At 63.1% G+C, this 10517-nt stretch overlaps 4 protein-coding genes across 4 annotated transcripts; 3 read left to right on the top strand and 1 right to left on the bottom strand.

Moving 5' to 3' along the window:
- Positions 1–592: 592 nt before the first annotated feature.
- Positions 593–1367, top strand: EMIHUDRAFT_55681 (hypothetical protein; the record flags this gene model as incomplete). Its single annotated transcript, XM_005765294.1, has 2 exons — positions 593–865; positions 1182–1367. Coding segments are annotated over 2 exons (459 nt in total), but the record flags the coding sequence as incomplete, so codon positions are not given.
- Positions 1368–4307: 2940 nt separating this feature from the next.
- EMIHUDRAFT_437251 (hypothetical protein) lies at positions 4308–5317 on the bottom strand. The gene has a single exon (XM_005765295.1). It carries the CDS (start codon positions 5242–5244, stop codon positions 4387–4389), a length of 858 nt encoding a protein of 285 aa, XP_005765352.1. The 5' UTR covers positions 5245–5317; the 3' UTR covers positions 4308–4386.
- Positions 5318–6536: 1219 nt separating this feature from the next.
- On the top strand, positions 6537–7338 carry EMIHUDRAFT_357181 (hypothetical protein). Its single transcript, XM_005765296.1, has one exon. The coding sequence runs from the start codon at positions 6561–6563 to the stop codon at positions 7287–7289; it is 729 nt and encodes a 242-aa protein (XP_005765353.1). The 5' UTR covers positions 6537–6560; the 3' UTR covers positions 7290–7338.
- Positions 7339–8098: 760 nt separating this feature from the next.
- Positions 8099–10162, top strand: EMIHUDRAFT_437252 (mitochondrial solute carrier protein). The gene is made up of 7 exons (XM_005765297.1): positions 8099–8539; positions 8678–8724; positions 8969–9074; positions 9273–9348; positions 9674–9751; positions 9819–9890; positions 10032–10162. Exons 1-7 carry the CDS (start codon positions 8168–8170, stop codon positions 10145–10147), a joined length of 867 nt encoding a protein of 288 aa, XP_005765354.1. The 5' UTR covers positions 8099–8167; the 3' UTR covers positions 10148–10162.
- Positions 10163–10517: the final 355 nt, after the last annotated feature.

Consider the following 10517-nt stretch of genomic DNA (forward strand, 5'->3'; position numbering starts at 1 on the left):
GGAGGGGGGGGGGGGTCCCCCTCCCTTGGGGCGGGGCTGGCGGGTCAAGGCTAGGATTAGCCCGCTTGCCCGGCGGGTTTTGGCCCAGGGTTCCTCAGGGTGAAACTGTTCGGGAAGGCTGACCTTACCCAGCCCTGGTCCGCCCGTCGGGGGACTGGTGGGGCCGGGGTTGAAGGCCCCTTGCCCTTCCGGGTGAGCTTGGGAAGATAGGGGGAGATAGGGGGAGATAGGGGGAGGTAGGGGGAGGTAGGGGGAGATATGCGCCGACCCTCCGCTGGAAGCTCGAGACTTTAGAACACGATTGAGTAGTGCGGTGTAGTAGTCGTAGTCGTCGTCGTCGTCGTCGTCGTCGTCGAAGTCGTAGTAGTAGTTGATTGCTATTATATAACTAAGTGGTTGATCTTGATTAGGCGTCGACCTCTCCTACTCGAAGCTCGACTTCGTCGACTTTGCGTACGCCAGACTCGACGGCGCGCGGTTGTACAAGGCCACGCTCGTCGAGGCCATATCTCCCCATATCTCCCCATATCTCGCCATATCTCCCCATATCTCCCCCTACTAGGCCACGCTCGTCGAGGCCAGCTTCAGGGGCGCGTCCGCCGTGGGGGCGGACTTGCGCGAGGGCAGCTTCAAAGACGCCGACCTCACGGCGGCCAACTTCTCGGCCGCAAAGCTCGTCAAGGCGGACATCGTCGCAGCGAAGCTCAGCCGAGCGGACTTCTCGGGCGCCTCGCTGCAGCGCGCCACCCTCACCATGCTGCGCGACGCCGCCGGCCCCTCCTTCGCCGCGGCAGACATGCGAGGCGCCGTCCTCACCGACTCCGTCATGCCCGACGCGTCGTTCGCGCGCGCTGACCTCACCGGCGTCCGCCATCTAGCCCGCCATCCGTCCTCTCCTGTCTAGCGTCCACCCATACCGCGCCGGTGTGTCCCAGTCCGAGCTTGGCTGTTCTTCTCCCCTGTCTCGCTTCCCCTGTCTTGCTTGCTTGCCCGGTCGAGAGAAGTTTACCTCGCCTTTCCTCTTTCCCTCAGGCGTCCGCGTCGAGGACGTCACGCTGGAGCGCGCCGACTTTCGCGGCGCCGTCGGCCTGGGCAGCGTCTTTTGGCTCGACGCGAGGCTTCCTGGCAGCAACCTCGCCGGCACGAGGCTCGACGGCCTGTCCTTTGACGGACAGCTGCAGGGCGCCGACTTGCGAAACGCGAGCTTCCGGCACGCGACGATGACCAGGCTGCAGGCGCAGCGGGTGCGCGCGTCCAACGCGGACTTCGACGGCGCGAAGCTGCGCGGCGCGAACTTTGACGGCGCGGACCTGACCAACGCGACCTTTCTGGGCTCCGACCTGCTCGGCGCAACCTTCGTTGGCGCGACCTGCACGGCGGTGGCGTGGGCGCCCCAGAACCGCTATTCGACGTACTTTCGGAGCCCATGCTGACTGCGTGTACTGCAGGGGACGCGCTGATCTCGTCTGGAGCGGGCGGCGGTGTGGGACCTTTACCAGCCGGGGGAGTGTGTGCTCCGATAAACCCTCCGGATCTTCGACAAAACTTGGACATTTCTTTTTTCAAAGTGCAAGGTGTGAATAAGAGGTTTATGATAGGGCTACTACGACGAACTATGCGACAATCGACTGGGGAGCAGCCCCCCAGCACATCCCGCACAGAGACCTCGTAGTAACCCTACTAGTACCACCGATGCGATTGCTCAGTCAGTGACTGACAGTCAGTCAGCAGCAGACTTTGACGATTGGTGGCCTCGCGCCCTCAGTCGCCCTCCTCTACTGACGGCCCTGCCCCAGCCCAGATGCCTCATCCAGGGTGGTGCAACCACTCGCGCAGGGAGAGGGAGACAGTCGGCGATCTGCGCCGCGCAGAGGAGCTCCGCCTCGTCTGCGTCGAGGACGTCCACCGCAGGGCTATCATAGCGCCATATGACGTACTGCCTGTTGTTCATTACTTCGCAGGTGCCAACGTCGAGGACAATCTCACTGGTGGCGGCTGCACTCCCGGCCGGCGGTAGGAGAGATGAAGCTGATGTACTTGGCAGTGTACGGGGCCTTCCGGCGTGAACAGTGCCCCGGGACGAAAGAGGAGGCGACGTCTCTCTCGTCCACGAGCGCCTCGATGTGCGCATCGACGGTGTAACCAGCTTTGAGAGACGGGAACGAACGGCGGTGAATCGCCGACAGGTGCGCCTTCGTTCCTACCACCACTCCCACCACCGCCAGCTCCGCCGTGGACCTTGCCGGGCCCTAAGATGATGTAGTACCGTGGAGCAGCTCGTCCGTGCCGTTGTTGTACTCTGCTGTGGCGCCAGCTCGGTGTACAATACGGACGAAGACGGCCACAGCAACGGTGTAACCAGCGCGAGCAGGCAGCGCGAACCGCTGTGCCTCGGCGCGCCGGCCGCCGAAATCCTCGAGTTCTTTGGCATACCTGGGGTACGGGAACCCCAAACCCTAATTTTTCTGAGCTTAGCCTTCGATGTTATGAAAACAAACGCAAGGCGGACACAGGCACATCGCTCTCTCGGTCCCACAGACATCCCGCACACCCGCCGCACACCCGCCGCCCCCGCGCGCGCCCCACCCCGGCCGGGAGAAAGGGGAGTGACAGTTTGGGATTGAAAGCCGAGTACCTCGCACTCCATGTGCGAGAGCGCAGGGTAAATGTAAGCCGGATGGCTCACAGGCCACCTCTCTGCGGCGGGCCATCACTTTGATTCGCTGCTTTCGGATTCATAGCTCTTTCGCACGCCTTTATCCGTCACTCCCCCGAAGATTGGAGGTGTTGATTTATGCGAGCGCTAGATGGCGAAATTTTCTTCGCCTCCGGCGGGGCCGCTCGCCGCGGGGCTAGAGAGGGACTTTTGTCGATGTCGGCTAGAAGTGCTGCACCTTTTTGAGAATTTCACCCAGGGGTCCCGTACCACGCGGAATCGACCTTATCCAGTGCTCAAGTGCTCAACCGAAAACAACTCTCCGGGAAAGAATAAACAAAACAACTGCGGGAAAGAATTTTATAACGCGCGCGCCGTGCGTCGTGCGTCCATCGTCTCACTCTCACATATCATTTGGGGCCTCTCTCTCTCTCTCCCTCTCCCTCTCTATCCGGTTCTGAGGTTGATATCCTTTGGCCGCGTTGGGTAGCAAGGAGCGCTGCGACGGCAAATGCAGGAGACCCTACTGTCGGCGCCCTCGAGGGCGCCGGCCGCTCCTGCGATCTCCACGCTCAAAGGCGCGCGAGGCATACTCTGCGGCAATCCGCTTTATTGCCTGCTCCCGACGACCGGTGTGGCGCTCATCCTGCAGTTCGTAAACGTCCCTGATGGTGCCGTGTTCGCAGTGGCCTCCGTGGCCCTCCTCCCCCTCGCGGGACTTCTGGGCGAGCTCACCGAGCAGGTTGCGCTTCATACGAGTGATACGCTCGGGGGTCTGCTGAACGCAACCATGGGGAACGCCACGGAGCTCATTGTCTCGTGCTTTGCGCTGCAGCGAGGCCTCCTGCGCGTGGTAATAGCGTCGCTGCTTGGGTCCATCCTGTCAAATCTGCTCTTAGTGCTTGGGGGGGTGCAGCGCTCGCTGGCTGGAGCTCGACACGATTGCGGCGCGGATGCGTCGCGATCTCGGCGATCCTAACCCGGACGCTTACCCTGTCACGCTGTTCTTGTCGAGGCCAGAGGGTCTGGGTGCGCGCGGGGCGGCCGCGGAGGCGGCGTTTAGGCGGCTCTCGATCAAGGAGCGTGACGAGGTGGTCGCGGCGCTCGTGGCGGAGTTCAAGGCGGGGGAGCGGGAGAGATTGAGCTGCTGGGACGCTGGGCGCGGTTCTGTTTGCGGTGTCCCATTCCCAGGGTGGGAGGATTGGGTGAGGGAGGGGCGGCTACTCCTCTGGGAGGAGGACCTGGAACGACCTGGAGGAGTTGCGGAGCGGTGCTGGCGGGGGAGGGGGCGGGAAGTCCCGCCACGAACGCCGGCGGGGGGCGCGGCGGGAGCGACGGGGGGGGGAGGGGATGGAGTCGGAAGATGATGGGGATGGTCCTCTCGGCGAGCACGGGCGAGCACCACGGTGCTCGCGGATTCGACCATCCGCCTTCTGACTGCGAATCCGACGACGGCTTCTGTGAGGATGACGGCTTCGATTAGAAGCCGTCGTCCGCGCTTTGCCTGTCTGTTGTGTGAATCGTGCGTGTGCGAGAGACTTTTGTTGTAAAATTCTAAATACTATGTTGTTTTGTCTAAATTCTAAATACTAAAAACTGCCCCGCCCGGCCCCCGCCCCCCGTCCCCCCCGCCCCCCCCCAAGTTGAAGTTCAAGAATTGAGGGAAGTCTTGAGGTCTAAGAGAGGTCTAACACAGGTCTAGAGCGGCATGTATCACGGGAACCCACTTTTCACGACCCATTCCCACCCACGCCAAGTGCCGCCCACATCGCACCAGACAGCCGCCGCATCCAGATCCACACCCACTCCCCCTCTCCCTCTGTCGCCGACACGAAACTACTGGGCTCCGCAAATCGCACCCGCTGCCGCACCCTGGCGGCGGCGAGGACAGCCTCTGCCCTGGCGGCGGTGGTCGCATTCGCAGCGGCATTGCCGGCGGCGAGGCACCGGGCCGTGGCAGCGGTGGCGACGCCCCTGACCACCGCGACGACGCCGCGTGCCGTGCGCACCAGCGCAGCGGAGGGCCACGACGCGCGGTTGGGCGTACTGTGTCCGGCCTGACCCTGCGCGTCGGCGGCGGCCGCCCAGTGCTCGAAGCGCGGGGAGGGCGTGCGCCCCCGCGCCTCTTCAACAAGCGCGGATATCAGTTGGTCTCGTCCAAGGCGCTGCGCGGCGGCGACGAGCGGGCGTGGGATAGCGCCCTTTGGGTCGACCGCCGAGGAGAAGGTGACGTGCGTGCTCTCGCTTCCTGGCACGGCGGTGAAGGACCAAGACGAGCGGACCAGCTCCGCCCTCACCACCCCTGGCTCTTGGGAAGGAAAGGCGGGATGCGATGTGGAGGAGCACGACGAGAAGAAGGAGCGCGACCGCTCGTCGACCCGCTCGTCGCACGTGAGCACAAAGTCACGGTCAGTCAGAGGCCACGGCATCGGGTAAAGCTGGTGCGCCACAGTGCGGTTCCCAGCATGGAGGAGCGTTTGCTCGGAGAGGCGCTCATTCCACTTGAGGTTGAGCGCCGGCTCGGCAAAGACGGAGAGGAGCGCCGCGATGCTGAGATCGACGGTGGCTGACGCAGAGACCTCGAGCATGGTGGATCGGGCTGGTCACCGCTGCTGGTGGTTGGGAGCGTTGGCCGATCAACGAGGCGGCCCCGGCCGATATATGTGACAACTGTGTATCGTCAATCGCAAAAAGAATTTTTGCGCGCGATTCACACAACAGGCAAAGCGCGGAGAACAAAAAGAATTTTGAAACAAAACTCCCTTGCACGACACTCAAAGTTGCGGGTAGAGCCATGCCCGACTTTCGAAGGCGAGGCCTCTGCGACGAGTGCCAGCCGCGCTGCGGAGCCACGCCCTTCGAGCCGCGTCCCGTCGGCACCGTCCCTGAGTGTGTCTCGCCTTGGCGACACACACTCGACGAGGACAGTCCTGCTGACGAGAATGTGTCGCGCGCCGGCGACGGTTGCGGCGGGGTGGTTGCGCGTACGACGCGAAGATGGCACGACCACCGCCCTGCATCACAGACCGGGCAAGGAGGGGCCTGCTCCCGTTCCGCGAGGAACAGGAGCCCTCTCCCCCTCCCCCGGCATGAGCAGCTACGGGTGGAAGGCAGCCCCTTGAGTCGAGGGCGGCGCGACCATTGCGCTGACTCAAAGACCAGCTAGCTACACACACACACACACACACACACACACACACACACACACACACACACACACACACACACACACACACACACACACACACACACACACACACACACACACACACACACACACACACACACACACACACACACACACACACACACACACACACACCGCTCACCCACGCGCACCGGGCCTTGCACTTTGAATGCCGTGGGGCTCCTGTCGTCAGACGTGCGGTGTGTATATGTGTATGTGTATGTGTGTGCTGTGAGTCTCCCTTCTTGTTTCTATCAACAACGAAGGCTAGATAAAAAGAATCTAGACAAAATTTTGCCAAGGCTCGCACTCGCACGATTCGCTCAACAGGCGAATCATGACGCTTCTAATAGAGGCCGATAGAAGCCGTCGTCCTCACAGAAGCCGTCGTCGAAAGGGCAGTCAGGCGGATGGTCGAATCCGCGAGCACCACCCCCATTGACCATCCCCCTCGTCCGCCCCCTCCCTCCCCCCCTCCCCCCCCTTCGCTCCCGCCGCGCCTCCCGCCGTGGGCGTGCCAGCAGCGTCGACGCGGGCGGGCAGTGCAGCGGCAGACACCGGCGAACCAGCTGAGCAACAAACTTTCGCACGCTCAGCACCTCGATGAGGTCACATGGACCACCAAGAATTGGCACGGCCTGCAGATGCAGCGCTTGTCTGTCGTCCTCCACACCGCCGTGGAGAGAGAAGAAGCTCCTTATCAGCTGGTCGGCCGCCATGTGGGCCTCCGGGCCTGCTGAGGCGGCGCGGCCGGTTGAGGCCGGGCTCGGCCCGGCCCGCGACGGCTGGCCGCCGACGAGCGCGCTCGCGCTGCTCGTCAAGATGGCGGCGGTGGCGATTGCGGCGACAAAAGTTCAGGCGTACAGCGCTCAGGCGCCTGTCGTCTTTCGTCTTTTGTCGCATTTCGCACACGCGCACGCCGCGCGACCCGCGTCGCTCCGCGAGGGCATGAGCCTTCCGCGATTCGAACCCGCAGCCAAAAGCTGCTCGCTCGAACCGCGGCCGACTCTGCCACCGCGGCCGCAGCTGCTGAGCTCTCCAGAAAACTGGTGCCTCATATGCTGCCTCCCTGCGGATGCTGCCGGCGAGCCTGGCGGTCCGCTGTACTACAAGGAAGTGCTGACTCGATTTCTACTCGAATTCTTCTACCCCCACGACTCGGAACGCGAATGTGACAGGACCATCGGGTCCTTCAGCCTCCAAAGCGGGATCACCCGAGAGCAGCTGAGCCTGCCTCTGGCCTCGCCTCCCTCTCCTTCAGGCATTCGTGGCATCCTATGGGTCGTCCAGAGTATCGACCTCTGGCGAGTCAGCCAGCCCCACTTTGAGGGCGCCATGAAGTACAGCGATCGCCAACTCGCTGGCCTCTCCGCAGGCCCCCCCGACCGCGTCGAACTCATCGGCGCGGGCTCTCTCGGCTACGGGACCGGCCCCAGCTTCGGCTGAGGGCTAACAAGCTGCCGAGCCCAAATCACTGTGAGAGTCGTGATTTCTTGTTGGTTAATAAAAATCTCTCCGCCGTGGGCCCGTGGCGTGGCAGACGGTGAACGAGCTAGCGTGCGGGGAGAGCGGCATTGTGCACGGTGCGGAATGCATTGCCGTTCTTAACGGAGTCGCTTAGGCGGCTCCGGCGGTGAGCCGGTGAGTGTGCCAGTCCGCGCCAGTCCGCGCCCTTGTCGTGCCAGTGTGCTGTGAGAGAGGCTTGTACCTCTAGGCTAACCTCGAAATCTGCACCTTGGATGGCTGCGCTCCCTGTTTCACAGCCATCCGTGCTAAGGATGGCTGGCATGCCTAGATCTCAGCCATACACTCCTACCCGATGGCTGGGATACAGGCATGCCAGCCATCCTTAACACGCATGGCTGCAATTGCAGGATCCTAGCCACTCCGCCCTACCAGCACACGCCATTTTGGCTGCCATCCAGCCAGTGCAGCCATCGGCCGGAGGATGGCTGCGCTGACGGGAACGCAGCCAAAATGGCGCGTGTGCTGGGAGGGCGGAGTGGCCAGGATGCTTTAATTGCAACCATGTGAATTAAGGGTGGCTGGCATGCCTAGTTCTCAGCCATCCGGTAGGAGTGCATGGCTGAGATCTAGGCGTGCCAGCCATCTTTAGCACGGATGGCTGCGAAACAGGGAGCGCAGCCATCCAAGGTGCAGATTTCGAGGTTAGCCGTACCGCGAAGAATTCTCTCCTTCCTCTCCGCCGCCCCCGCCCCCGCGTGCCTCCGCCCCGCTCAGTTCCCACGCACAGCACTGCTTGGTTCCTCTCGACGACCAGCCAGCGAAAACTCGCCGTTGGCTCTCGCACAACGCCAACGAGCATGGCGCCGCGCAATCGTGGCGAGGAGCTGCTGGCGGGTGGCGTAGCGGGCATCGTGTCTAGGACCGCCATCGCGCCGATCGAGCGGGTCAAGATCCTCGTGCAGACGGGCGCCGGCCGCTCAAGTGCTGGGTACACCGGCCTGGTGCGCGAGATGTACCATAACGAGGGGCTGCTCGCCTTCTGGCGCGGCAACACCGCCGGCGTCGTCCGCGTCGTGCCGTACATGAGCGCCACCTTTCTCTGCTACGAGGAGTACAAGGCTGCGCTGCTCGGCTGCGGCGCGCACAAGCAGCAGGCGGCGCTCGCGGCGGGCTCGCTCGCCGGCGTGACCGCGGTCTGCCTGACGTACCCGCTCGACCTCGTGCGCGCGGCGATGGCCAAGCCAAGCTCCCCCTCCTTCTCGGACCTGTCCTGGACCTCTCCTGGAACCTTCCTGTAGGCGATGGCCAAGCCAAGCTCTCCCTCCTTCTCGGACCTGTCCTGGACCTCTCCTGGAACCTTCCTGTAGGCGATGGCCAAGCCAAGCTCGGTCTACACGTCGATGTTCCACGCGCTGCGCTCCATCCTAGAAGCGGAATCTCTCCCCATCTCTCCCCATCTCTCCCCATATCTCGGGCCCTAGAAGCAGAGTACGGATTCATGTGCCCCAACCAGCACTCGAGAGGACTCGCATTCAACTGTATTCAGCCGTGTTCCGCTGTATTCCCTGCACTCGCCACCCCCTCGTCCTCACGCGGTGCTCTGAAGACGCTGCACAGCACCGACTTCCCGCCCTGAGGTTGGCGTACTCAGCGCGTAGGCGCTCCATCTCTGCGGAGCGAGGCGTGGGCGCGCTGTACTCGGGCATCTCGGCGACGGTGCTCGGTGTCGCACCGTATGCGGGGCTCAAGTTCGCCTCGTACGAGGCGCTCAAGGGGGAGATATGGGGAGATATGGGGAGATATGCCCTAATCTCTCCGTACGAGGCGCTCGAGATCACCCGAGATCGTTCGAGATCACTCGAGATCGCTCGAGATCACTCGAGATCGCTCGAGATCACTCGAGATCGCTCGAGATCACCCGAGATCGCTCGAGATCACCCGAGATCGCTCGAGATCACCCAGGCGCTCAAGGGCGTCGTCGGCGCGAGCCTCGGACTCGACGAGTCGCAGCTACGCCCGTGGCAGCGCGTGAGCGCCGGCGCGCTGTATCCGCCGTCCGTTAGAGCAGACAGACCGCGGGAGCGGGTGCCGCGGCCAGTGCAGACCTGGCCTGCGCTGTGACGCGCGCGCGCGCCTCTTCAACGCCTTCTTCACAGCCCGTGTATCCACGCGACGTGAGATGCCGGCAGTACCTGACGTGCTCGCGCCCGAGTTTGGCGCTGTACCTTAAAGGTGCTACATATGTAGAGAGATATGTAGAGAGAGAGCTTGAGCTGTACACGTGACGCAGGCGCCCTCGGCAGCTGTGCGGGCGTGCTGGCGCGGGCGAGACACGCCCGAGAGCCGTCCGAGACACTTCTTAGGCGCCCTCGCCGGGCTGCTCGCCCAGACCGCCGTCTACCCGCTGGACGTGGTGCGGCGGAGGATGCAGATGCACGACGGCAAGACGGCGCTCTACTCCTAGGAAGTGTCTAGGCAGTGTCTAGGAAGTGTCTAGGAAGTGTCTAGGCAAGACGGCGCTCTACTCCTCCCCGTGGAGCGCCGTCGCGACCATCGCGCGCGAGGAGGGCGTGCGAGGAGGTCTGCTCACCCACGCGCACGGGGCCTTGCGTTTTGAATGCCGCGCCAGCTCCTGCCCGTGTCTGGCTGTGGAGATGAGGGCTGCCCCCCTTGCCCAACCACTTCGTGGGAGAAGTGCACCTTCCCTTACCTCGCCCTTAGGCCTCTACCGCGGCCTCTCCCTCAACTGGCTCAAGACGATGCCGAACGTGGCCATCTACATGAGTCTGTACGACATCCTCAAGCTGCAGCTCAGGGGCAGGCTGACGCACGACTGAGGTCTGAGCGGCCGCTCTGTTTGCATGATGACGCTGTCTCGGCGCTTGTGAGTTATGTGTGTGCGTGCGCGCTTCTTGGAAAAATATCAGCCCAGGGATCTCTCGACAAGCGAGCGCTAGTGCTAGTGAACGCCCAGGCCCCAGCGGGAACCGATATGCCTCACAAGTATTTTAGCGTAGGCGGTAAGGTAATGGTAAGGTAAACTTCTCCACACACACGAGGTGGTGGGGCAAGGGGGGGCAACCCTCGCGTCTCCACGTCTAACGACAGGAGCCCCACGGCATTCAAAGTGCAAGGCCCGCTGCGCGTGGGTGAGCGGGGTGTGTGTGTGTGTGTGTGTGTGTGTGTGTGGTGTGTGTGTGTGTGTGT

Source organism: Emiliania huxleyi (genome assembly GCF_000372725.1).
Source record: "Emiliania huxleyi CCMP1516 unplaced genomic scaffold EMIHUscaffold_56, whole genome shotgun sequence".
Classification (NCBI taxonomy): domain Eukaryota; phylum Haptophyta; order Isochrysidales; family Noelaerhabdaceae; genus Emiliania; species Emiliania huxleyi.

What these genes read in the sequence shown, in the direction of transcription:
- EMIHUDRAFT_357181 (XM_005765296.1), top strand. Translation starts at nt 6,561, where the DNA reads ATGTGGGCCTCCGGGCCTGCTGAGGCGGCGCGGCCGGTTGAGGCCGGG.
- EMIHUDRAFT_437251 (XM_005765295.1), bottom strand. Translation starts at nt 5,244, where the DNA reads ATGCTCGAGGTCTCTGCGTCAGCCACCGTCGATCTCAGCATCGCGGCG.
- EMIHUDRAFT_437252 (XM_005765297.1), top strand. Translation starts at nt 8,168, where the DNA reads ATGGCGCCGCGCAATCGTGGCGAGGAGCTGCTGGCGGGTGGCGTAGCG. An exon ending in TCAAGTTCGCCTCGTACGAG is followed by an intron (nt 9,075 to 9,272) that starts GCGCTCAAGGGG and finishes GAGATCACCCAG; the next exon opens with GCGCTCAAGGGCGTCGTCGG. An exon ending in GTGGCAGCGCGTGAGCGCCG is followed by an intron (nt 9,349 to 9,673) that starts GCGCGCTGTATC and finishes GACACTTCTTAG; the next exon opens with GCGCCCTCGCCGGGCTGCTC.